We start from the raw sequence: 27,856 nt of genomic DNA, 5'->3' as shown, positions 1-27,856 counted from the left end.
ACACACCTTAGTCACAAAAATACAGAAAATACCGGTATCACTTAACAGTCACCATAACACAGTTCAATCTAAATATTAGTGCTGTCCTCTCACTGTAAAAAAAAAAAGAAGCTCAATGTACAATGCTGACCAATAATCATGGAGCAATGCAATGGCAGGTTTGCGATAAACAACGAACCATGGGGAGGGCTGTAGTGAGCGGGTTGGTCGTGTGGCGGCACGTGGGTAGGCTGACAAGTGAAGGTAAAGATTGCTGGTGCATAGGGTATTGTTTCCTTATAAAATGTCACTGACTTGATGTATAAAAATATGGTGATTAATAGGAGAATGCACCAGAGGAAAAAATCCAACCATTGGATATTGATGGCTATTAATGGATATAGTTAAAGCAAGTTGTTTTCACCGTATATAGCAAGATGATGTCAATTTATAACCATCATTATGGTAAAATATCGCATCTCGGGATATCGTATCTCGAGATTTACCTGTATGTAGGTAGCACTGCCTTCTAGAGTTGCCACTTACTATGTATTAACTATAGGTGATATGCAGAATACATGGTATTGGTTACAATATGTATTGCACAATCTGAAGTACCAACCTTACAAAATAAATATGGCTAGAGTCAGTGATCGTTGCAAAGGCGGTCAGACCCACAGGTGCAGAATTTTTTTTTTCTTGACTGTACATTCCTCATCTACAGATAGATTTGTAATTTTCATAGAAACAAACTTTACATATACTGTACTGTACATAGACAGCCTCACATTTTCTTATACAAAGATACCCATAATTTCTCAGTACAGTATCAGTTTTCTTCCACATGTATTTTGTATCTTCTCAAAATACAATATTCCTCTTAATACAGTATCCATAAAGTTTTAAAACATTATGAAATTAAAATAACTCGCAAAAGATCAGTGGTCCTTCAAAAGAAATACAGGATCTGTACTGGGTATTCTCTTCAAGGTAGTACAAATACACTGTACTAAATCTCCAATACAGGCATTAAAGAGGTTTCAAAATTCATTCATACTCTTCATAAATACAGTAGAGTACAGTGTATTATTAGGTAAAGGCAGGTCAACCTGCCACTGAGAGAGCTCTTAAGTGATGATGTTTTGATCTGCTGCAATTTTAACCTCACATGTCTCTTATTAACTAAGACCTACAGTATCATCACTTTGTCCAGGCCAATCAAACATTATAAATACGATACAAAATTGAACTTAAATCTGATCAAGCAGATTCATGGCTATACCTGTACAGTACAAGTATCAACAAAAATCAGAAAACTTGGGTTACAAACCACAGTGCAGCCTGATCGAAGTTCCTGTCAGTCATTCTTGAGGAGTGACCGACAAAGCTAAAAATAGATTATCATTTACTTGGCATTCACCTGATCTGGATCACAAATGACTAGAGTGTCCAGTTGAGACAATATTACAGTACTGTATATAGTTGATGCCTCACCTAACACTGGAAGCTGGCAGTTATGACTACAGTTAACCCTCACTTTACGCGGTCCCACATTCCGCGTTTCCACGTTTACGCGGTGCCCTGCCGGAACCCAGGATGCTCACATTCCGCGGTGCGTGTACCCCTTTACGCGGAGAGCGGCTGGCGAGCCGCGCCATTTTTGGATCCAAACCTCCCGCCATCCGCCATGTTGTGTAAGCTGCGCGAACATGGTGCGCACAAGGTCGCCCAGTCATCAAAACATTACCAGTTCTTCACCCGCCACCCACCACAGCCGGCCCAAGTCAGTGATAGTGATAATTATGGTGAGGATATGGACTTATATGGACTTTGGGGAGTTTGACAAAGAGGCCCTGCAAGCCTCTGTGGTGGATAGTGATACAATTGATACAAGTGACACAGGTGAGGGCCAATAATCTGCCCTCTGCCTCGGAACCAACCACCCATCCCCGTGTGCCCAGCCATTTTTTCTACTAATGTAAGTGTTAAAAAACCTAATATTATTGATATTTCTCTTAATTATTAATTGTGTGTGCATACCATCATAAAGTTAAGATATTATTTTTACTACAACATAGTTGTGTGTCGTCAAAAAGTGGAGTTTGGGGATCGGCCCGGACTCCATTTCAATTAATCCCATATGTTATGTTATTCACTTTACGCGTTTCTCACTTTACGCGGGACCCTCCGGGTTACATTAACCGCGTAAAGTGAGGGTTAACTGTATTGGCACACAACTATCAGATTGTATTCATATTTGACAATTGTCAGGGAATACTGCACAGTACTGAACTTTCACCAATTAATTTTCTTGATGAATGATTTCAGTAGTATCAAAAGATATTCAAAAGACAGTCCAGAAATAAAAATAATACATATCTTTTACCTCCCTGGCCTGCTCTGTAATATTCAAAGTGTCATAAAAACTAAGATTAACATAGCGTATCTTGATCCACTCAGACATGCTCCCTGTCACAATACATTAAAAAATAAATATTATATCCTTATACTACATTGGTTTACTCTCATAGCATCTCCCTTTGACATCTAACAGTAAGTATTTCATTTCTGTAATAAATGCATTACTCATATCTGCTTCTTTTATTTTGATGCACAGTAGTAAAAAAAAATGTACGTTAAAAAAACAACCCCCAGTTTTCTTTTCAGGAACAGCAGACAGCACTTATTGACTGCCCTAATATATTTATTATATTTTGTCGTGTTTATTAAAATTTATATGTACTTCTCCCCAAACTATATAGGATTTTTTTTTTTTTTGGTTAAAAGTCCCTTGAACCCTCAATCATTTCACTGGTAATCCCTCGAACTCTGGATCATATACAGTACAACAAATTTAGCTATAGGTCCCTTGAACTTTAAGCAAATTAACTAAAATTTTGTTAAACTCTGAATCATTTAATTTATAGACTGTTAACCTCTGAATCATTTCTGTTAAATTCTGAATCAGTTAACTACAATGCCCTTGATTCCTGTATCATTTACCTAAATGTATCTTAATATTCAGACCACAGAACTACAATTCCTTGGTGGGCATACAGTTAAGCCGCTCAAATGCTGCCTTTTCCAGAGACTCTCGGTGATCAGGGTGAGATATTCTGATGAGCTCATAGGCTCTCTGGCGGAGGTTCTTACCAAACAAATAAGCAATTCCCCACTCTGTCACCATGTAGTGTACATGTGCCCGGGTGGTCACCACACCTGCTCCTGCAATGATTCAAAGGTGTTAGATGATATAAAAATCTCTTAGATAAGCCAAGACTGTTAGATGATATAACAAATATAGTACAGTAGTTATTAATTAGTACATTTCAGTGTGAAATGAAGCAATGCAAAGGAGTCAGATGATGAATGTTACTGAGCTTTTCTTGAAACAAAATTTCTGAGAAATTAATCTGTTAGATATTATCCCTTGAACACCTAATTTTTGGTCTTGTTAGCTCCTAAACATTATTTTTGATATGTTAATCCCAAAACATAATAACAGGATATTTCACAAATTCTCCTTCATACAAACCTTGTTTAAGGAAAGGCACAATCTTGGACTCGCCCCTGGAAGTGACAGAGGGCATGGCCAAGATGGGCTTTCCCTGACCATCACTGCACACTGCTGCCCCTCGGATAAAGTCTACTTGCCCTCCAACACCTGTGGGTGTAGCAGGTGGAGTGTAACTTAACCTAATCTAACATAAACTAAGTTCACAAAATATAACTAAAAACAATGGAACCAAATTTCACATTATTCAATCTATTTTAACATAATTTAACCTAATTTAATGTAACAGCTTCCAACACAACATGGCATAACCTACTGTAATGGAACCAAATTTCACATTTAATTTATTTTTAACAATGTAATCTATTTCAAGTACTGTAACATAATTCAATTTAGTTTTATCAAACATACCCAACTCTAACTTAACCTAATTTAATGTACTGTAACTTACTATATCATATTCTAACTTAACCTAAAAAAGTATCATTAGATTTTCCGTCGCTGCAGTTTGAAAGCCTAGCTGAAATGATCCTCAGTGCATCATCATTAGTTGGTATGCCTGCTCGCCATTTCAGCAACAGCTAGAGATGGGGGTAGGATTAGGGGAGGGAGTCATCCCAGGGGCAGATTCAGGAATATCAAGGGGGGCTGAGACCATTTTGAAGCCTTGTGCACTTCATATTAGGAGATATTCTGAGGTCTATTGTAATTACAGTTGGTGCTCACATTAAGCGGTCCCGCATTCCGCGTTTCACCGTTACCGCGGTGCCTTGCCAGAACCTAACATTTTCACATTCCGCGGTCGCGAACGCCATTACACGGAGAGTGTCCGGCGCGACGCTATTTTTAGATTATCCCCACGCGCCACGCGCCACCCGCCTGCCCGCCTGCCTGCCTCTTCCTCCTCCTCCCTCCGCTTGGGCAAGCGGCGCGGTAAGGTTGCGCAGTGTGTCTTTCTTGCGTTATCACTGACGTCATATGACGTACAAGACCTGTGATTGGCCATGCATCCCTACCCTCCTCTGCTGCTAGCTGTAATTGGCTTAAAGTATTATGACGTGTCCACCCGGGGGAGGGAGGGAGGAGAGACGACGCTTGACCTAGCCGCGACAGTCTCATCCCTCAAGGCCACTCCGTGTTAACGCGCATCCATTGTTCCGTAAAATGGCTTCCGCCGGACCACCACCCCCAGAGAAAAACCTTTCCTTACCTGGACCCAGCGGCACTAAGCCAAAGAGGACACGACGTTCCTTAAGCTACGAGGTGAAGTACCAAATTATTCAAGATTTGGAGAAAGGAACACGGCAAGTTGATCTCGCGCGCCAGCATGGCGTCAACGAATCTACGATTCGCACGATCAAGAAGGATGCAGCCAAGATCAAAGAGCACATGAAAATCACAAAGTCTGCAGGTGCTTCTATGATCAAGTATTTTCACAACCAGGTGCTTCTCAAGACAGAAAAATTACTTGTGAGGTACTTGGTGCGTCAGGCGCGACGGAACATGGCGGTCGACACGCGCTCTGTGAAGGACTACGCACGTGAACTGTACATGGCAGTGGCACGAAAGATGGGAATTACAGAGCCCAAACCCTTTACTGCTTCCTCTGGGTGGTTACAGAGGTTTAAGATCCGGAACAAGATCACCAATATAAACATTGGTGGTGAAGAAGCGAGTGCTGATCGTGCTGCGGCTCGGGAATTTCCTCCGTTTTTACGTGAGATTATGGAGGAAGGACAGTACAGTGACGACCAGGTGTTTAACATGGACGAATCTGGTCTTTTCTGGAGAAAACTACCTTCCAAGTCCTACATTGTGAAGAATGCCAGCAGGATTCGGGGCCGGAAAATGCAGAAGGAACGCATCACCGTCCTGTTTGCCACCAATGCCTCCGGTACCTGTAAGCTCAAGTTATCGGTGATCCACACAGCCCGCAAGCCGCACGCCTACAAAACCATGGACATGACCAAGCTAAATGTCCACTGGCTGACAGCACGTAAGGCATGGATGTTCTCTACACTGTCCCTCTCCTGGTTTGATGACTGTTTTGTTCCCGATGTAAAGAAATTCTGTGAGCAACAGAATGTCCCATTTAATATTTTGTTGCTGCTGGACAACGCACCAGGACACTCGCCCCTACTGTTAGATCGTCACCCCAACGTAAAAGTGGTCTTCCTTCCTCCCAACACTACGTCTATATTACAGCCCATGGACCAGGAGTTGATTTGCAATGTGCAAGCTGCATTCTCAACAAAAAAATTCCAGCTCCTGAACGACTACACCAACACCAGGGAAGAGTTGCGTGACCTGAGTGACACCACCACCGATAGCAAGAGCGACGAAGATGAGGAACAACGGTTAGAACAGCAAAAAATACTCTTCAAACAATTCTGGAGAATATTTAACATCAAGAAAGCTGTGGACATCTTGGTGGAGTCATGGGATCAGCTGTCTATTGCTACAATTCGTCACGCATGGAGACATGTGTTGCATGGAATACCAGGTGAGAGGAGGAGTCAATCTGTGACTGGTGAGGTTCAGACTGTTGCAGTAGCAGTGGACCTTGCCAGAGAAGCTGCGCAGACTGTTACAGTTCCAGGCTTCTCCGAGACCACCAACGACGACATCCTGGAGGTGATCAGAGATCCTGAAGTGACTGCCGACGAGATGATGGAAGAAGAACACGTCAGTGAAGAGGAGGAAGAAGGTGCGTCAGTCTCCGAAGAACACAATTTAAGTCATAGTGATATTAAGGGTGCCATGGAGTGTGCAGAGAAGATGAAGTCCTTCCTTTCCCGCGACAATGACGATGACCGCTATGAAGTCTTCCATAACCGGCTGGTGCAGGCTATGGAGCCGTACATCAAGGTGTATCACGACAACATCAACGCCAGCCGTCAGCAAAGCATAACAGATTTCTTCACCCGCAACCCACCACAGCCAGCCCAAGCCAGTGATAGTGACAGTGAAGTTGACTTTGAGGGATTTGTCAGGGAAGCCCTGACAACTGTAAGTGACAGTGATGATGATTCACCTAGTAATGGTGATTCACCTGAGGGCCAGTAATCTGCCCTCTGCCTCGGAACCAGCCTCCATCCCCGTATGCCGACCCATCTCTTCTACTACCGTAAGTGTTACACAAAATTTTTAGTTTTTTAACCTATTCTTTATTTTTCCTATGTTAACCTTTATCTTTCCTAACCTAACCTCTTCTATATTACTTGTTTTTTCATACCATCATAAAGTTAAGATAAAATTTTTACTACAACATAGTTGTGTGTCATCAAAAAGTGGAGTTTGGGGATCGGCCTGGACTCCATTTCAATTAATCCTATATGTTATGTTGTTCACTTTCCACGTTCCTCACTTTCCGCGGGACCCTCCGGGTTACATTAACCGCGTAATGTGAGGACCAACTGTACAGTACTTTTTACTAAACAAAAATGCCTGAGTACATTACTTCATCAGAGAAAAAGTATTGAAATTTTCTGATGGTGTTAATATTGTTACCCCTCTTCATTCTTTTGTTATGATCTAGGACCTATGAGACACCCTGTACAATATAGAGTAAAGAGTCTTATCTTTGAGGAGACATAATGCATCACTCATGGACTTGCATATTTTCACTTATTCTGCAAGCTTGTTGTATATTGTATTCCACTAATCATCCCTGTCTTTTGATGCTTAATGATTAGTACAGGTAGTTGCAAATATTTGTGTCTTGACATATTAATACTACAACAAAGTTAGTGTAAGCTTATTATGTCAGTACATTTAGGTATTTATAAGTTACAGCTCTGATGTCACCTTCCCCAGAAATATTATTGCTAGGAATATAAGGAGAAAACTCTCAATCTAAACATCGGGGTTGAAATTGCTGCTATTCAGATTATATTTTCAAAGGGTATCTTGTATGTATCCCATCTCTGAGTAAATCCTCACTAAGTACATGCTATCTCTGAGTACCTCCAGGCTCTAAAACACATCTTGGCTCTGACCTGAATACATCCTGGTACCAATGGAGTCTGACACAACCTGGCCCGTTAGATCGACCTCAATGCAGGAGTTGATGGCGGTGACTTTCGGGTTCTGAGCAATAATAGGAATACTGTTGACGAAGGACACATCACACATTACTGTAGGAAAGAACAAAAACAACCATTAACTTTGATTGTTGGAAAAAGTTAATACAGTAATTACATTTCCTGATAAAACACAGACACACACATGCATGTATGCACACCAGAGGCAGATCCAGGGTGGGGGGGGTGTCCTGGGGGTCCGGACCCCACTCCTTTATCAGAAAATTCCAATACTTTTTCTTTAATGCAGTATTGTACTCAGGCATTTTTGTATTGTACTCAGGCATTTTTGTATTGTAAAAAGTATTTACTATTGACCTTAGAATATCTCCTAATATCAAGTGTACATGGCTTCAAAATGAACATGTTCCCCCATCCACTTCTTGGACCCCCCCTTTTGATATTCCTGGATCTGCCCCTGCATGCACACACACACACACACAGTAGGGCAAGAGACCAGTCCGGCCATCAACTGCAAACTACAGTACGTATAATAATTTTTATGTCCAATTCATGTTCCTTCTCCTTTTAGTAATTAAAGCTTTTGTTAAACAACCCACCCACCCATGTACTTGTATGTAAAAAGTAATTTTTGTCTAATGTATATTTTCAGCCTACGGGCTGCTGAACTTTTTCAATAAATCGTTGATCATTATTATTATTATTAACACACACACACACACACACACACACACACACGCACACGCACGCACGCCTACCTGACAACATATTTACAATTTCTTCAAAAGGTTAAATTAACCATGTTTAGTTCTCATGAAATAATTTGTTATACTAGACTACTCGAGGAACCAAAGCAACACTGGATTTCCAGCAGGTATAAGGTGAATATAAACCTCAATCATTTTGATAATCACTACAATGTGATCAAAATAATACCAGTCTACTGAATTAAAGCATTTACTGTACTGGATATATTTCAATGATGAGCTGACCAATGCTGAAAAAGAAAAACTGAATAAGCATTGAAAAAATGTGAGGTTTGTCGGTATATACAGTGTATTTATGACCTATGGGTGCCATAATAATAGAAAATAAACCAGATAATTACTAGAATATATACTGTACTTTAGGGGGCAGTGAAATTTTGCTCAAAGCTGCACTCTTCAGGCATTGTTCCTTATACATATCTAAGACTCCATGCCAAATTTGAAACTGATATGTCGAGGTTTAGTCTGCCGCATTTTCTACTGAAATTTTTAAATTTACCTACAGTACTAGCCAAACAGCCGCTGTGGCGGTGCAATGTTCTGTTCAGTGTTTATCAACTTTTTTTTCATATCTCTTATTTCATTTAAGTTGTCTTGTTTAAGAGGCAAGAAATTGAGATGGCTAGTTTAGATAATTTGACGTCACTCTATTTTGATGGTAAGAAGACCGCCACTCGTGTGATGATAAAGAATGAGAAGACCGAGAAATGGAGTTCGAGGATGATGGTGAAAGATCATTATGTCATCATGGTTGAGCCTGGCAATGAATATCTCACACATGTGACTCCCAAGACTGGACACGGAAAGTAGATTGCCAAAACTATTCACGAGTTTCTAGTGGAGAAAAATCTAACCCAGCAGCCCATTGTGTGTGTTGGTTGTGATGGAACCAATGTAAATGTAGGATCAGAAAATGGAGTCATTCATCATCTTGAAATGTTACTTGGTCACCCGCTCCATTATTTCATATGTCAGCTTCACGGAAATGAGCTGCCTTTCCGCGCAGTTTTTTATCACTATGATGGTAAACCAAGTGGTCCTGAGCATTGGCGTGGTCCCATTGGAAAGCAGATCAAGGAGTCTTTGTCTGAGCTTCCAGTTGTCGCCTTCCAGCCAGTCAGTTTCCCTGATTTCCCTGTGTTTAATGATGAAGTGGAGAAAGATCTGTCCTGGGATCAGAAATACCTGTATAGGATTTGTAAAGGAGTTATCACAGGTGTTGTTGAAGATGACTTGGCTGCTATTGAGCCAGGTCCTCCCTGTGTGTCAAGGTGGAACACCTTATGGAGTAGAATCCTCAGGCTGTATGTAGCAACATCAAGACCCAGCCATGAGTTGAAAAGAATTGTCATTACAATAATAAAGTTCAGTGCTCCAATGTGGTTTTACATCAAGATACACCCTTACGTAACACACGGCTCAAGGAACGTATTCCAGTCCCTGCTATATATGAAACACCTGAATAGTGAGGAGGAGACGATAGTGAAGAAGGCTGTCCAGAGAAATGCATACTTCGCCCACACAGATCAACTTCTTCTTGGTATGTGTGCAGATGAGGACATGACTGTTAGAGAAAAAGCTGTCTCAATGATAAGAAAAATTAGAGAGGAGAATCAGCAAAGGAAGAATGCACTGGCAGATCTGAAGAGGAGGAGGAAGATTCTGATGCTGCTGTTGACGAGAATTTGTTAAACTATACTGATGAGGAGGGTAAAGATGGAGATGGGAATGAGGATGTGCCTCCTGTAGTCAACATGAGAAAGGTGGTGACTCCAAAACTAAAGTGGCAAGCAAAAAACTATCATTCCATGATTAACTGGAGGAATGAACTCAAGACTGAGCCTCCTTACATTGCTTCTCTGTCAAATCTACAGGTTAATGACATTCTTGAGACACCATTAGTGGTGCCCAAGTGGCCAAACAGCACTCAGGCGGTCGAGAGAGGCATAAAAGTGATGACTGAAGCTTGCACTGAAGTGACGGGATACGAATCGAGAGATGGATATATTAGGCAAAGATTATTGTCTAGGAAAATGATGCCAAGGTTCCGCACAAAAAAGAATTTCAATATGAACTTGTAATGATTTTCTATACGGTGTACCTGTAAAATAACATGTGAATTAAATCGATGTCACCCATGTAAAATTTATCATTATCCTGGAAAACATTAAATGACACCTAATTTTTGGTATACTGTACACTAAAAGTTGACAAAAAGTCGTTCGCGATGCGGCAGGGTAAGTATGCATGAAATGGCATTAAATTTTGCACAGGTGTTTGTTACAGCCATACAAACGATGCCTGAAAAGTGCAGCCTGCAACTCAAATAAAAGTGTTTTTTCCCTGCCCCCTACTGTACTTCACTAGAACAGACAAATACAACACACTCACCAACAAATGGATTATTATCAACAAAGTCAAAAAGTTTCCGTGTTCCCACGAGGAAACTGCCCACAATCTTGCCCGGGTGGTATTTCTTGTGCGTGTTGGTGATGCAGCCGGCCTCCACCAGGTCCACCACTCCATCACTGAACATCTCAGAGTGGATCCCTAGATCCTTGTGACCCCTCAGGGATGCCAATACAGCATCAGGAATGTTGCCAATTCCTGTAATGCATGTTGTGATTACGATCAAATACTCATTGTAAAACACACACGTAAATATGTAAAATGGCCGTAAAACAACAACAATGCGGATAATACTAGGATGCATTCAAAGAATTTAACACACAACAGTATTGCCTAATATAACATCACCAGGACCCAGTGGACCACCCCCCTCACCCAGTAGGAGGTGCATACCCTGTAAACAGTGTAATTTCTGGCCACACCCCAGAAAATACAGTGAGTTTAGTGTTATGAACCCCGCCACCAATTGTCATGATCTACCTACCCAGCACCACGAGCAACGCCATCTAGGGACGAAACACGAGTATGACTAGTCTTAGTTACCACTCCCGGGTTTCCCTTCTCCATATCCTGGTTGTTGCGTCACCTCCTCAAAGTCTTCTTTGTCTGCTCCAATTCGAGGAGAGAGCAGTTCACTCTGGGAAGTGACCACAGGACCACCTATCCTGGAAACCTACAGCACAGTGACTACCTACCGTCTTCTACAATACTCAGCCTTACTCGTCAGCCATCTCAGCTCCGTACTTAAGTATTTGTAATCTTATATTGCCTCCCCCACGTCCACTTGCTTCAAATTATTGTATGTTGTATAAATATGTATATACTGTTAATGTTTAGGTTAAGTATGGTTAAGGGTAAATTATAGATAGCTGAATAATTTGTTAAGGAAATTATGGTACTTTATTATACACAACAAAAACTCGCATCCTTTGTCTACCCTTTTATAGTCCGATTGTCTTTGTTTTGTTTTTTTTGTTGCCTGTTGGGATCTGGGTAGACTTTTAACTATATTCTAAATCCCCAACTCGTAACATTAGTAAACAAGGCAACTGCTGAGAATGGAAGAAGGCCAGAGCCACTACCAAGCTTGGAGTCACTAACGGGGACTATTGACAGCTTGAGAATCATGTACAGTACGCAAATACTGACACTTTCCTTGACAAGAGGACGGAGTTTGAAACTTTACTCAAGACACATCAACCCAATATAGTAGGTGTTGTTGAACTGATGTATAAGAATACAGTAGGAGTATCAACCCGGAGGACTGCGAGTTCAATGTAGAGGGATGTGACTCATTTACGAACCTTTCTCGGGCAACTTGCAAGAGGGGTGCTGTTATTTATGCTAGACAGGACCTTTAGAGCCAGCCAAGTGAGAGTGCAGGGGATGAATGGCTTTGAAGAAATTCAAAGTAGTGTATCTATTGATTCCCAAATTGCAGTTTAACACAGTCACCATTTGCATACACTCCCTGCTCTACCATAGTAACGAAGATCAGCTGGGATGCCGATTCCCCAGCAACTCTCCCCACCAGCTACACTCTGCGCTCTCCTCCCATTACGTGTTTGCCCTGAGGACAATTATTTCTTTTACCTTTTTTCACAGTATGTATTTAGGATGGTGTGTGCGTGTAACTGAGTAAAAATAAATAAATAAAGTTATGTATACTGTATCTGCTTAAAAATACGAGTTGAAATATGAGTCAACGTGGACACATGGTCCGTAGACATAAAGTTGTCTCTGTTCGCATTAAATAATAAACAATAAGCCCAGCATGACTAAACAGATGCTCACAAGCAGCAGATTCAGGTAGTGGGGTGTTAAGCATGAGAGATTAAGTCACATAATGTCGGGAAAGACCTCAGTAGCTCCGCTCCATTCCATCCTCTGGTTAATGGTTATGCCATCTAGCTATCAAGCTGTTCCTCTAACTGGGGTGTGGTGACGTCACTTTTTTATTCTAATTGATGAGTGGCTGAATTTTTTGCACCACTTAACATCTGGCGGGTGCTGGGGAGGAGGGGGCATTGATACTTAGTTATTTAAGCAGAATTTTAAATACACTCAGTCTCGCACATATGTATAGATACAGGCTTTATATCTAAGATGGAATTATGTAAAGCACTTTAGAATCACAGCCTCTTTGAAATTCATTTTAGGTACAGGTAAGTCAGGTACAGTATATGCAAAAAGTAACCGACATCAAACTGGAAGGCCAAGCCCCCTGAAGGAAAGGTGGAGTAGAAGAGAGGGGACTCGATGAAGAATGGGGGGGATAAGAGGGTAGGCTAGGTGAGGTGGATGGTCAAGGTGCTAATGAACACAAGAAGATCAAAGGGAAAGTCTGCTGTCATGGTCACTGCCACTTGACTTGACCTGATGTCACCTCACAAGACCTCTAGGTATATGACCACGTGGTGTCTCCCCACACCGTACCCATCACGACTCCACCCACACCATACCCTCCACCCACACAATTCTTTTACTATGGTTAATAATTAAATAATTCTTTTTAAAATTATTCTTATAAAAGTATATGTTATTAGTTTACATGTAAATAGTAACAATTTTAGTTTTTCAATTGTATTGAAGCAAAAGCATATTAAGAAACCATACTCAAGTAAAATTACTAGCAAATTTGAGTACGTACTTCTTAAAAATACTAAAAAAATTTACTTGCCTCCATACTCAAGTAAATTTATTTAGTTACTTTACAACTTTGTCAACAGGTTATGGCATCATACTTAAGGGATATGTCACAGTTGTCAAGAAGTTTTGGATATACAATACAGTACTGTAAATGCACAGCAAATTCATTGAGCAAGAAAGTATGAATAAAAATAAAAAATTACAAAAAATTATATACTTTACAGTATACGGTACTAAAAACACCTAAAAATAATGATGTACTGTATTTTCTCACATACCCATCTGCAAGGTTGCCCCATTCACCACCAGTTCCTCAGCAATCAGTCGACCAATCTCGTTCTCAACATCTGACCGCTCCTTAGGCTCGTGCTCAGGCAAGTTACAGATCCCATCCACCATGGCGTCAAAGTGACTCTTGTGGATCACACCATCACCAAATGTGCGTGGCATACATGGATTGACCTACACACACAAACACCAATTATTATTACATAAACAAGGGTGACTAAAAACTGATTATAAACTGAATCAACAGTGTTTATAAATAAGTTCTTCTGGTCAGGGAGTGAGTCAGTAAACTGGTCAATCTGAATTAGTATTTTACTTTACTTTTATCCTCTTCACCACTGATCGGCTTGTTAGCCGTTAGAGCTGACTGATGCAGCCAGCGATTCAATGTTGTGGTAACTCTAGAAGTGTTATATAAGGTCACATATTCCTCAAATGTACTAATTTAGTCCTGTCTGAGATCTTATCAGGAATAATATTCAATATACACTAATTATGCTTATAACAACCGAAGACTAGACAAGGGCAATGCTGCCACATGATCTGGTACAGTACATTTAAGAGCCTGTTTGTGCCCAGTACAGCACTTGCTACAGGTAATAGTGTGTAGCAGATGACCGGCTGACCACCCGATCAGTTAGTAAGCTGACCGGGAGCAAACAGGGATAAAGTGATGTTACCTGGCCAATGATGTGCTTGGCATTCTGGACGGCCGCCCGTGCACAGTCCACACTGGTGCCCAAGGAACAGAAGCCATGTTTGTCTGGTGGTGATACCTGAAAAAACAGAAACAGAGTTAATTAATGATAAAATATTACCCTGCACACATCTTGTTGAAAGCAACAGTGTGTACATATGGGTACAGTATAATGTAAAAATCAACAACGATCAATATCTACACCTAGATACATCAGTTATGAAACTTTTACTGTGCAGGTATATATTTTTGCCTTTATAAATTAGAAAGCATGTATTGCACTGTACATATATACAGTACTGTAAATGGTTTATATAACCTTGTACCTGGTTACAGTGTATAAACCATTTACACTTGAAAAGGGCATGAACGTGATACTGTATGATTTACAGTATACCTATGCCTATACAGTACAGTATACACCAGAGACATCTGTAAACATTGAATATTCATTTAAATAATTTATAATTTTTGGAAATCATCTACCATGCAAGTATTTATTACTTGAAATATAAATACAATCAATAAACTACTGTAGTGTACATATAAAGAGTCAAGTTTGAAGGGTTAATCAGCCATAAAGAACATCTCGGTGGTTCCTGTGTCACAAGAGGTGAAGGTCTCATTAACGTTGACTCCTATCAGTCAATAAGTGATATAACCCCTAAAGCTCTTTATAACAGTTAACCTTTCCCAGGAAAGTAGTCAAGTTTGTGTGTTATAACAGTGCTGAATAACAAGGTGGGGATGCCATCACCACAGGTTATATTTAATCTCATGGAAATTTGCTTAATCAAGAGAACTTATTGCTTACCACTGACTGTGTACCTGCACTATGCAGGTATAATGATAAACCAAAGTGAACTTGCATGTCAGTTTTGTGGAATAAATATCGATCGTCTTATGTGAACAATTAACTGTGTGGTTTACTGCATCTCTTCTACCCTAATTACATAATCAATGGAGTAAAACTGATACACACACAACTTGAAAAATAGCATTGTAGCTCATTATGTAGTGTGCCCAGAAAAAAATGAATGTATAAGAAAGATGCAAAGTATTACAGAATACAATGACTATCATTAACTTGATAGAGAACATGCAATCTTCCCAGTGAGTCATAACTAGTGAACATAAATCATGGTTCTGATGAATAAATATTAGAGGCATATAGCAATTAAAATTCTAAGTAAAGATGGCCACTAATTCTAAAGTAGCCTTCTCTATTCATCACCATATAAAAAACACGAGTGAAATGACACAATCCATAACGGCGCTGAGCTAGGATGCCACACACACACGGGACACAGCTACAATGACACACTACCCAGTCCAAAATCAATTCTAAGGAAAGGAAAAGAAATACAGTACATGATAAAAAAATTTGACAACCCCTCCTCATACATCCCACATTTTCTATTATAGCAAATATTTAATTTTAACAGCAAACTCATCAATATGATCTGTACAGTAACACTAAAATATCCTTGAATCCTTGAGGTGCCTTAACTACGAGTAATATTTTACTGCTATTTTAAAATTAATATCTTTGCAAAAAACAAAATATATGAACTATTATAAAACTTTCATTATTTATTTCCATCTTATTACCATCCAGTCGGTAACGATCAAATATTTTTAAATTATAATTACTGTATTATTTATCACTACTGTACTGTACTGTATCATTGGTTTTACAGTCGATGTTAATTATTTTTGTGGGTAAAAACTGTATTGTCATAACTGTTGTTAGTATTGTTACCGTAATCTATTTTTTTAACAAAGTGCCACATCAACACACTTCACCTGAACAAGTGCCACATCAACACACCTCACCTGAACAAGTGCCACATCAACACACCTCACCTGAACAAGTGCCACATCAACACACCTCACCTGAACAAGTGCCACATCAACACACTTCACCTGAACAAGTGCCACGTCAACACACCTCACCTGAACAAGTGCCACATCAACACACCTCACCTGGAACAAAATGCCACATCAACACACCTCACCTGAACAAGTGCCACATCAACACACTTCACCTGAACAAGTGCTACATCAACACACCTCACCTGGAACACGTACACGCCAACACACCTCACCTGGAATGCCCACATCAACACACTTCACCTGAACAAGTGCTACATCAACACACTTCACCTGAACAAGTGCCACATCAACACACCCTCACCTGGAACAAGTGCCACATCAAATCTCACCTGGGAACAAGTGCCACATCAACACACCCCACCTCTGGAACAAGTGCTACATCAACACACTTACCCAGAACAATTCCACATCAACACACTTCACCTGAACAAGTGCCACATCAACACACCTCACCTGAACAAGTGCCACATCAACACACCTCACCTGAACAAATGCCACATCAACACACCTCACCTGAACAAGTGCCACATCAACACACTTCACCTGAACAAGTGCCACATCAACACACCTCACCTGAACACGTGCCACGTCAACACACCTCACCTGAACAAGTTCCACATCAACACACTTCACCTGAACAAGTGCCACATCAACACACCTTGAATTGAACAAGTGCCACATCAACACACCTCACCTGAACAAGTGCCATCAACACACTTCACCTGAACAAGTGCGATCAATGCACCTCTTACCTGAACAAGTGCCACATCAACACACTTCACCTGAACAAGTGCCACATCAACACACCTCACCTGAACAAGTGCCACATCAACACACCTCACCTGAACAAGTGCCACATCAACACACTTCACCTGAACAAGTGCACATCAACACACTTCACCTGAACACACCACGTCAACACACCTCACCTGAACAAGTGCCACATCAACACACCTCACCAAGTGCCACATCAACACACCTCACCTGAACAAGCTACATCAACACACTTCACCTGGAACAAGTGCCACGTCAACACACCTCACCTGAACAAGTGCCACATCAACACACCTCACCTGAACAAGTGCCATCAACACACTCACTGAACACCATCAACACCTCACCTGAACACGTGCCACATCAACACACCCCACCCCTGAATAAGTGCCACATCAACACACCTCTCCTGAACAAGTGCCACATCAACACACCTCACCTGAACAAGTGTCACATCAACACACTTCACCTGAACAAGTGCCACATCAACACACCTCACCTGAACAAGTGCCACATCAACACACCTCACCTGAACACGTGCCACGTCAACACACCTCACCTGAACAAGTGCCACATCAACACACTTCACCTGAACAAGTGCCACATCAACACACCTCACCTGAACACGTGCCACATCAACACACTTCACCTGAACAAGTGCCACATCAACGCCATTTACCTGGACGAGTGCTACGTCAATATCAATGATGTGTCGATGGAAGAGTAGTGGAATTTCTGAAAGGAATATTGGCACAAAATCGCCCCGTCCTTCACTAATGGCCGCGCGACAGTTAGGCCCGATAAAGAAGGAATTGCTCCTGAAAATACCTGTTGAAAGAATTGAAACGATAATTATTCAATTCATTATAATATACTGTTACATTTGATACATTAACAGCAAATTTCTCATAATCGTAGCTGTTTGGGAACATATTGTAAACAACTACGTAGCCTTGCAAGATCCGCCTGTGAATAATAATAAGAAATTATTCATTATTTTGTAAAGTCATCATACAAGTTTAAAATTGGTTTGACAGTTATAAAGACAATGTAGGTATACAGTTCAGCATGTTTATCGACAATGCAGGTAGTGCAGCAGGAAAAAGTAGTTTTTGGGCCGAATCATTCAAATGGTGATACAGGTATGAAAGTTGGCATGAATACTCGCCTTGGGTCGCCTTTTATGAAAAAAATGCTAGCACATGAAAACCTATTTTTCAAGATGGCCGCCATCTGACTTGAAAATGCATCTTTTCGTCAAGGTGTTCGATTTAAGTGACATTAGTGTCAATTCCAATGTTTTAAACCACGTTGAAACTGATTTTGCCAACCCTGGATGTCTTCTATCCATACTTGTACCATTTTTCGGACAAATTAGAAAATATGAGGCAAAATTTTATGCAATATTGGACAAATGGTGAAGGGGAAGCAGTAGTAGAGGTAGTACTTTTGTTTATGTAGCCAACCACATCCCGTCAGGATGGACTGTACCTACAGTACACTGGTCCTCACTACTCGCCCGACTCGACACCCATGGCTCCTAGAAGTCGCTTGTGCACAGCGACGTCCACACCCTGGAACATCGTGTTGGCTCACTGGCTAAACTAGATGAGGGTAGCACACAGCCAAATGGCTGGGTGTGAGGAAGTAAGTCTAACTCCAACCTGATGGAGCACAGTGAAAATAAATTTCTACTGTTATTTGGACGGCCTTGCAGTCATATATCATATCAATAGACTAAGAAGAGTAAATGTTTGCACTACCAGGGCACACTGGCGATATTCACTGTTAAACTCAGCATGGGGTTCAATGTCAGTTAACTTGAATTGAAAGTTATTATCCTAAATGCTGTCTAATCTACCCCCCCCCCCCCTAAGAGGTTATATAGTCGCGCCTGAATTGACAAGATGTGCCTGCAGCGCGGGAGAGCCAAGTCAAGGATAATGGGGGTTATAGTTATCCGGGCAGTGTACAGATCGCACGGGATTTAAATGGCACTGGATGAACGATCGGGCTAGGTGTATGGCACATGAATGAACCTAGTTGTATCCCATACACCAAAGTGCATAATGGTAAGACGTGGTAAAAGAATAAACTTTCTGCCTTGAACCATTGGTTAAGTAGTCTGGAAAAATGACAGAACAAACCAACCAAAGACAGCAAACTAACTGGAATAAATGCTGCCTTTGTCAGGACAGCATGGAAAAACTCATTCAACCACAGAGTGTATCCCAACAGCAAACAAGATCGGGCTGGTTACAGCAACAGACGGGCAAGGGGTGATCTAATTAAGGTGTATAAGCATCTCAGAGGGCACTACTCAGTCGAGTGTCCTTACTTGGAGCTGGTGGACGCTCGCCCCACAAGGGGTCACAGCTCAAGATTGAAGAAGCCGCAAGTCCAGAAAACTGTGAGGGCAAACTTTTTCGGAATGAGAGTTGTGAACTCTTGGAACAATCTACCAGAGTGTTATGACGGCACCGAGTGTGAACTCTTTCAAGACTAGACTTGACCAACACTGGAGCAGGTTCAGGTACATTGCCATTAAAATAGGGTCCCCCTGTGTTGTTCCCTCGGTTGACTGTATGATGGTATCACCTCTTAGGGCCTTGTTGTTTACTATATAGAGGTCTGATGGATTCCTATAGGAGTTTTCAACATACATTGCAAAGCTTGGACACTTGCGGTTAAGTATGTTGAATGCGTTGGAAGCATCCACCAGGAGAACTGCCTCACAATCAGGCTGCTCAAATATCGTTCTCATGGAGTGAATGGCAGCTTCCCCTCCAGCCTGGTGGCCAGCACAAACTTGCAGGTTCCCTGCCGCTGCTCTGATATCATCCTTTACCACCTCCATTATGCATTTTCCGATGATCCGCCTCAGCACTTCCCCCACTCCTATTGGTCTACATCCTGGATTCTTATCCAGAGGAATGAGGCGGCAGGCCGTCAGAGCGTGGAGGTGATGGCAGCAAGAGGATGCCAGCTTTCTTGCAAGGACGGCAATGGCAGTGCAGAGATCACTTGCTACATGGCCAAACTTGTTAGTGCTGAGGATGACTCTCCAACCGTTTGCATCCAGACCTGAAGGGTCGGCTCCTCCTCGAGTCTTCAGTGCCTTTTTCCACACCATCCCTCCTGTTATTTTCTCGAACAGGACAGCATTTGGTGGGAAATAGTCACCCTGGAACCTAATACCTTCGTCTTCACTTGCAGGGGGATGTTTTTCTTTCAGCTGTTTTAATGTCTCTCTGTTTATTGGCAGAACCCCACCGGAGGATTCCTCTGTGAGAGATCTTACCGCCAAAGACACTTTTCCCACACGCATTTTGTTTCCAAACTTTCTTGCAACGTCATCAGTGTTTTGCTTTCCGTCACCTGTAAATTTTAGTCTCTCCTGCAGTGTTCTTGCTTCACATAGGAGATCATCAAGGGCCCCATTCTGCCACAATGTCAATCTTCTCTTCATTGCTGCCGCATTTTCTTTGTGCTTAGTCTTTGTGTGTGTCCTCTGACAGAATAGATGTAGTATTATTGCCAGTATTTGAAGAGCTAAAGGGACAAGGAAGCAGTCCTGAGTGTACTCAGTTATGAGACGAATCATCTCCCGAATCATTTCTTTGGTGGCCGCACACTTGGGTGGTTCAAACAGGTTAGCTGGCGACCACCTGACAACTTCTGAGTAAGTTTCTTTAACCCATATGTCTGCATTCTCCATCGACATGCCATTCCATTGTGGTGGCTGTCTCTCATTCTCCTCGTGGACATAATAATAATGATAATAATAATAATTAACGGTTTATTGAAAGAGCTTGGCAGCCAGAAGGCTGAAAATATACAGTTACATATTTGGGGAATGGGTTTCGAATTGCAAATAATATACAAGTAACATAAGTGATACAAATAAGATATATAATAACTAGATGGGGAAAAGCTCAAACTACAGTGCATTTCAACATAGTGACAGTGCAAGAAGTAGTATTTACTGGGAGTGAATACACTGGCTTATTACAAGTTATTGATAATTTTTACAATGGTTGGGACTGGGCTGTTCTTATAGCGATCAGTTCGTGCACGTATGGGCTGGATGCGGTTGTGGTGTCGAACAGCAATTCTCAGGCTAGGGATCTCAGGTGGTAGTAGGAGCCGGTGTCGAGGATGGTGTAGAAGCTTCTTACCAAATTTGCAGATGAGGTCGTGGTGATGGTCAGTGACAGTTGAAAGGGTCAGTGTGTTGAGCGCTTCTTGATATGTGGAGTAGGAAGGGGAGAGAATAATCTTGCATGCCCTCTTTTGCACATTTTCTAGGTGTTTACGTTGTGTGGCATTTAGGGAGGAAGACCAGGTGGGGGAGGCTTAGGTGAGCTTGGGAAGTAGTAATGAACATTATACAAAACACATGACAGGATCAGTGCAGAACAGCAAACGCCACGATAAAAGGAAATTAAAATTTCAGATTTGTAATTGTTTGGAAAAAAAATATTGGGAACACTTGGAGGCTTGAGGTACACAAAATCAAGCAGAGTGGAGCTGGATGTTGATGCTGTCACTGATTTGGTTTCCTCTTGCTAATCAGTTTTTAAGGAAAAACTGGAGAATCGAGACACTCCAGTTTGGTAACTAAGTTTTCATTCTTTTTAAACCAAACGAAATTGCAATTATGAGCCATGTTATAACAGAGCACATCTTGGTGCCAACTAACCCGTGAGAGTAGGCGCCCCGTGTCAACAGCCACAAGTATGCCAGTCTTCCCCCTCGCGAGGCCGTCAGCACTTGCATGCAAGTATCTCGCACAAAGTAAAAATTCCATCAGTCTTTCTGATGGATTACCCATAAGTTAAGGAACACAAGCTTTACCAGTGAGATGCCATAGTTAGCGTGTTGTCTTCTCCGCTAAGAGCTAGCATGTTGGCTTTCTTGTGAGTTGAGAAAACGAAACAAAATGTAACTTAAAGTTTAACCTAAATTAACCAATTAAACTTGAACATACCATAACGTGACCTTAACTAACCAAGAAATAATAACTAACCGATTTATATTCAAACCAAACATAATTCAAAAAATTAACCTAACAAAATTTAATCTAGCTATAACATGACAAAAAAATAATAGCCAAACCTAACTAGTGATATAAATTTTACCTTCACAGTCGGCCTGGGCGTAGACTGCTGACCCCTCCGTGTGTATGTGGCAGACTGTTACATTACTCAGCTGCTGCTTCTTTCCGTATTCAGCCATCGCCCCCACCAGTTTAAGAGGTGTGGCAGCCGCTCCGTGCACAAACACCACATCACCTACAATGAAGTAATTAAATATATTAACAAAACATTACTAATAAAATAGCAGATAAAATACAATAACATAGTTATTATTTCAGGAAATAAGTACCGGTATTAATATTTTTTATTTCAAATATTAAACTACTGTACTAATTTTATTTATAACGTATTTTGTATAGGGACAATACAACTGAAAATTAAATTCCCCAATATAATGATAAAACAGTACACGAAAATACAGACTTATTGACGCATTATATCAAGGCTACACACACAGATTGTTGAGTTTACGTGACAACCTTCAACACAAACAAATATTTCTAACATCAAAGCTACAACACAAGTACCGTCACTATTTTAATGCTATTTTTCAAAATTATCTCCGACAAAAATCTAATGGGATAAATTTCATCACGAGGAAAACAACGTTACCTGCATCACTGCTCCTTGGCTCGGAGATTCATCAGGCAACGTTTCTTTGAACTGGAGATGACACACTGCACGTTTGGTACGGTGAAGTCACAGTGTAATTTTGGGGCCGCTTTGATTTTACATAATTATGTGATGTCTTAACTTAGCCATCTAAATGCATTCTCATATTAAAGTAAAGCTGGTGATAACTGCTACCATCAGTTTATCTTGTCAAACCGTTCATTATTTCCCAGTTCTGAAAACTGTCGACCCATTTACTGTACTTACTGAGTATACATTACTGAACATACTAATAAAATATCTTCTCAAACCCTAACCTAATGTCCGGCAACTGTATTTTAACGTTATATAACTACTCATTACTTAACAAAATGATGCAATTAATGTACAGTTTGGGAAACAAATTGCATTACTTCAGCTGTGATCATATTTATAAATGGATAGAAATGTTGGCTCAGATGTAAAAGACTTGCGCAAGATGATAGTCGCCGTCTCGCTGGGCTGCCTGGCGCAAGAGGACAGCCAAGTGTCTGTGTCACTCGTCAAAATGAAGCCTGCAATACAAGCCATGAAAGGTGAAGCAAGGATTAGTGTAGTACCACTCTCTTCACCTTCTTTATCGAATTGTTTTAGTTTAACATGCCATACAAAGAAATGAACAAAATGTAACCACATACTGTATAATTATACAGTATATGTGTGTCTGGGTGTGTACGTTAAGGGCGAGGGTAGACAAAAACAGAATAGAGGTTTGGACGTATACAATACATGGCCGTTATTACACCGCGAGCAGTGAAATTAAGACAGGATGAGCTGTCATTAAGAATTTCCGTTTCTGCAAGTCTTAAAATTAAGGAGTGACCTAAATATTTGCACTTTGCAGGGTTCAAAAGAATTCGGCTTCCTGTTATCACATACTCCGTGCATTTATGTAGCTGTACCTAAGATACAGTATTTTAAATTAAGCTTTCATGTTCATTATATATTTGTTTCACTATTTCCATTTCCTCTAAATAGTAGGGGAATTTCTAGATATGTATATTATTTCTATAAAGAAAGTGTAGGTGTGCACAAATAATGTTTATTATCAAAACAACCGGAAAATCAACGTTTGGCATAAAATGATGGACAGTAAGTAATCCTCAGAGCAGGAAAAAAATGTGACCCGCCTGAGTGCGCGTGAGCCCTCCAAATAAAAACGACAATTACTGGTACTGGACTCAGGAACAATATTGTAGATGCATGATTGAAATGTTGTTAGAATCCGATTCCCTTCAATTAATAAATATGGTGTTACTTTCCCGTTTTACTGATGATTGAGTCATGGCTGCATATCCATAACTTTTTTTTCCTTTCTACAAAACTATCAATCTAACAAAATGGATTGGAACAAGTGTATTATCTGCCAGCAAGAAAGGGGGGACTATGAAGTAAAATGCTCTTTAAATATTAGTATCTGCATGCAGAAAATTACTACTCAAATTTCCTGGATGTTATTTGATTTACTGCAGTTAGGAAAGTCATTACAGTTTGAGTTAGAAGGTACAGTTGAATTCCTCATTGCACCTAAAGCGAGATTGCACAAATCCCGCAGGACCCAGTTTTACACTTGATCGGAAAGAGCAAGACTACAGAGGGTGTAGTAAGGAATTGGTGCTTCAGGCACGCTGCATACCCCAAACGTTATATATGAATTCTACAGGTCCAAACTACATGCTTTCTTCACATAATAATTCTCAACTTTTGTTTCCGTTAAACAAACCCTACTTCAATACAGCATAAACTAATTGGATATCTTTTGCCATAAGTATTATGCAAGTTGTGTATTTTTTGTTCAATTTAGGCTCTAGCTTCTGTGTAACTGTCTCCTAGAATACCAAGCATTTTCTAATTACAGTACATTGTACACACCGTGTTAGCCAGCTTTTTGACTTCTTGGCCCGAGGTCGACAGTACAGTAGATGGAGCAGTACTGTGGGTATTACTGTACAATTATTCATTTATTTATTCTTCACAAGAGTTCCAGTATAATCCAACCTCTTCTCGCGCTACTTATATTTTGTTGTTTGGCATTCAAATGGAACAATTATGTTTTTTACTTAGTCATACCGGTAATAGCAACAGTTGGTTTCAAATACGGCACACGGCACAACGAACACATCTACTTACTGTACAGTGTTTTTAGACGTTACGATGTTTTATACTACAGGGTATTTTATACATGTATTATTGTTCAAATGGTCTTCAAATGTTTTACTGTTTTAATAAGTGTAGCCAGAACCAGTCTCAGACAACCCTCAAGTTCCTCAACTGTTCTAACCAACACATAATGTGTCCGGTGATTAATTTTCATAATCAAAAGGAAGACAAAACAATGTGGTGAAAAACGACTTGAGGTCAATCAAAATCACCAGGTGTTTATAACTAACCCAACGTTGAGCAGTATAAGTTTGGTAGTGTAGCAGAACTATATCTAAATTATCTGGTATAAGCAGGTGGTGACAATGGTTAGTGACTCCCGGGATGAAAGTTAGCGATACCTAGAAAAAATACCTAATCTAAAAACCAAACCAACCTAACCTAATGAAGGAGAAGGGCCATAACTAAAAGTGGTGTATATGCACAAATAACAGTTGTCACCAGTATAGAGAGAATTAAAATATATATATATATATATATATATATATATATATATATATATATATATATATATATATATATATATATATATATATATATATATATATATATATATATATATATATATATATATATATATATATACAGTATATATCGTTGCTGGGTCGAGTAGCGGGCGGTTTCTATATACTGTACAGTATACTGTAGGTACTGTATTTGCCCGAAACTTCAATAACTTTGCCATTACCCAAAATTTAATGCCATAATGTTCAATTTTTACAAAAAACAAATATCCCAAACATGCCAAAAATATCCCATTCCATAAATAGGTAAACAATTGATAAATAAAATAGGACGTGTCGCAGTTCATTATTATAATATACTTACCAGATTTAATGACAGACACAGCCTCCTCTGCAGTCTTCCAAGCGGGTACCCGCTTCAGAGGGTGGAATGGCTCATGGGAGTATGTATAATAGGACCTCAGTTTACCGGTACACCCCCGCCAACCCCGTAAATTTGTAGGTTTTAATAAACACTTTATCAAGTGCCCGGCTGTAGAGGCCATGGTACTAATATCCTATCTAAGGATGTTTTGTTTACCACTTGATACTTTAAATGGACGGACTATTTCGCGTTAAACAGCATTCACGCTTGAGCGAATGATCAGACTTAGGACTCCCGCTCGTGCCCAGCCTCGACTGGCTGTGGCTGGCTGTTGATCGATAAGTTGAACAGCTGGGGGCCTGGGGTGGTAAGGTCGCTAATGTTGAAGAAAATACACGAACGGGATCGCCAAGTCATTATTATTTATTCTTCATTTTAAAGAGCTTTGGCTATTTAAACTTGAAATTTCTAGTTAATTTTTTTTTATAAATTTATTTGTTTTGCCTGTGTCATCTTGAAACCAATAATTTCATTTCAATGTGTCCTCCTCGTGGTTGCTCTTTTAACATTAGACATTGGCCTATGTTATTTTAATCATTACTTAATGCCATATTTCTATAATTATCTCTCTACCATCAATTATTTCGCTACGCCATAATGGTAGCACTGGTTTTATGATTAAATAAGAAGTAAATATAGATAAGGTTGAGGGAGCACTGTCAACGAGTGATAAGTGCGCGCGCAACTTGTCAGCCATACATGAGGTTTGGGGGTCACCTTTGAAAGTGGTATTAGATATACATGCGAAAAGTATGTATACATTTGTGAATAATAACCAAATTTAAAACTCAACTGGACCATCTACTATTTATCATAGATGTATTTGTACTGTCTAGGGCTCTAGGCACAGAAAACTGTACAGTATATTCCCACAGCCTACATAAACCGTATACCTATTATATATATATATATATATATATATATATATATATATATATATATATATATATATATATATATATATATATATATATATATATATTATTGATAATATTCATGATGAATTGTATAACTGCATAGTTTATATACATGCATATCTAATCGTAAACCTGTATGACAATTGCACTGAATTATTATGATAATTATTATTTGTATTATTGTTGTTGTTGTCCTTTTGGATCAACAATTTTTTTTTACGGGGATTAGCCCATCCGAGCACAGGTCACTGACCCACATCAGGGCCTGGGGGCCAATAATAATAATGATAATAATAATAATAATAATAATAATAATAATAATAATAATAATAATAATAATAATAATAATAATAATAATAATAATAATAATTAATAAAAATAGATAAAAATTATAATTAAATAATAATAATAACCATAAATGAATACAAAAACGAGTGAGAAACAATATACAGTATGTATGTTGTGTTGTCAAAGTAAGAGAAACAATTGAGACCTGCAATTGTGTGTACATGAGGCAGAAAGTCAGATCAGCAACCTGGGACTTGGTCACAATGTTCGTGATGCCATATGGCAGCAGGGTCTACCATTAGACAACACATTATGCTTCCAATATCTTCCCAGGCGGTGGTACTGTGGGGTATGAGATGTTTGGCTCACACTCAGGATGGGATGGAGAAAGGAAACTCACAATGTGCTCTCTGTACATATTTATATGGATGTGTACAATGCAGCTTGGTGCTGGGAAGGCAGCATGGTTACATGGCGTGATGTAGAGAGAGCTGGTTGGTGAGGATGCTCAGAGGAGGACCAGCTTGTGGGTCGCCATGCTCGCCGGCGGGAGCGAGGACCGCCAGGCAGGCGGAGGAGGAGGAGGAGGTGTTGCTGGCTGGTTGGTGTAGGTAGAAAGAGGCACACACTGTGGAATTCGTGGGGTCGGCTACACAGCGACAAACAGCGTTTGTAGGGGAGAAATCCACTACAATACTTCCCTGTTTGATAGCTGCCTACTACCTACTATATTCATCTCAAATAAAACCAGTTTTATTGATCAAATAAAAATTATTGAATCCCAGCGATGTAATGATTGAAATGAAAATATAGATCACTGAAAAAAATCACCTAAGA

General features: G+C 40.1%; 1 protein-coding gene and 1 long non-coding RNA gene across 3 annotated transcripts; both read right to left on the bottom strand.

Annotated features, from left to right (window-relative positions):
• Nucleotides 1-2,701: 2,701 nt before the first annotated feature.
• Nucleotides 2,702-26,092, bottom strand: LOC121877798 (4-hydroxybutyrate coenzyme A transferase-like). The gene is made up of 9 exons (XM_042383675.1): nt 25,755-26,092; nt 22,158-22,310; nt 17,696-17,844; nt 14,330-14,425; nt 13,640-13,823; nt 10,695-10,910; nt 7,492-7,629; nt 3,515-3,643; nt 2,702-3,204 (listed from the first exon to the last, which is right to left on the bottom strand). The coding sequence occupies exons 1-9, from the start codon at nt 25,933-25,935 to the stop codon at nt 3,014-3,016; spliced, it is 1,437 nt and encodes a 478-aa protein (XP_042239609.1). The 5' UTR covers nt 25,936-26,092; the 3' UTR covers nt 2,702-3,013.
• LOC121877799 lies at nt 16,855-17,689 on the bottom strand. 2 transcript variants are annotated; one of them, XR_006091047.1, is made up of 3 exons: nt 17,486-17,680; nt 16,995-17,114; nt 16,855-16,875 (listed from the first exon to the last, which is right to left on the bottom strand). It is a non-coding gene; the product is annotated as an uncharacterized LOC121877799 (long non-coding RNA). The 2 variants fall into 2 exon arrangements; XR_006091048.1 differs by lacking the exon at nt 16,855-16,875 and adding an exon at nt 16,949-16,964 and having other exon boundaries at nt 17,486-17,689.
• Nucleotides 26,093-27,856: the final 1,764 nt, after the last annotated feature.

This window comes from Homarus americanus, unplaced genomic scaffold (genome assembly GCF_018991925.1).
Source record: "Homarus americanus isolate GMGI-L3 unplaced genomic scaffold, GMGI_Hamer_2.0 scaffold24523, whole genome shotgun sequence".
Lineage (NCBI taxonomy): Eukaryota > Metazoa > Arthropoda > Malacostraca > Decapoda > Nephropidae > Homarus > Homarus americanus.
Note: the sequence above shows the minus strand (reverse complement) of the source record. Positions and strands in the feature narration are given on the sequence as shown.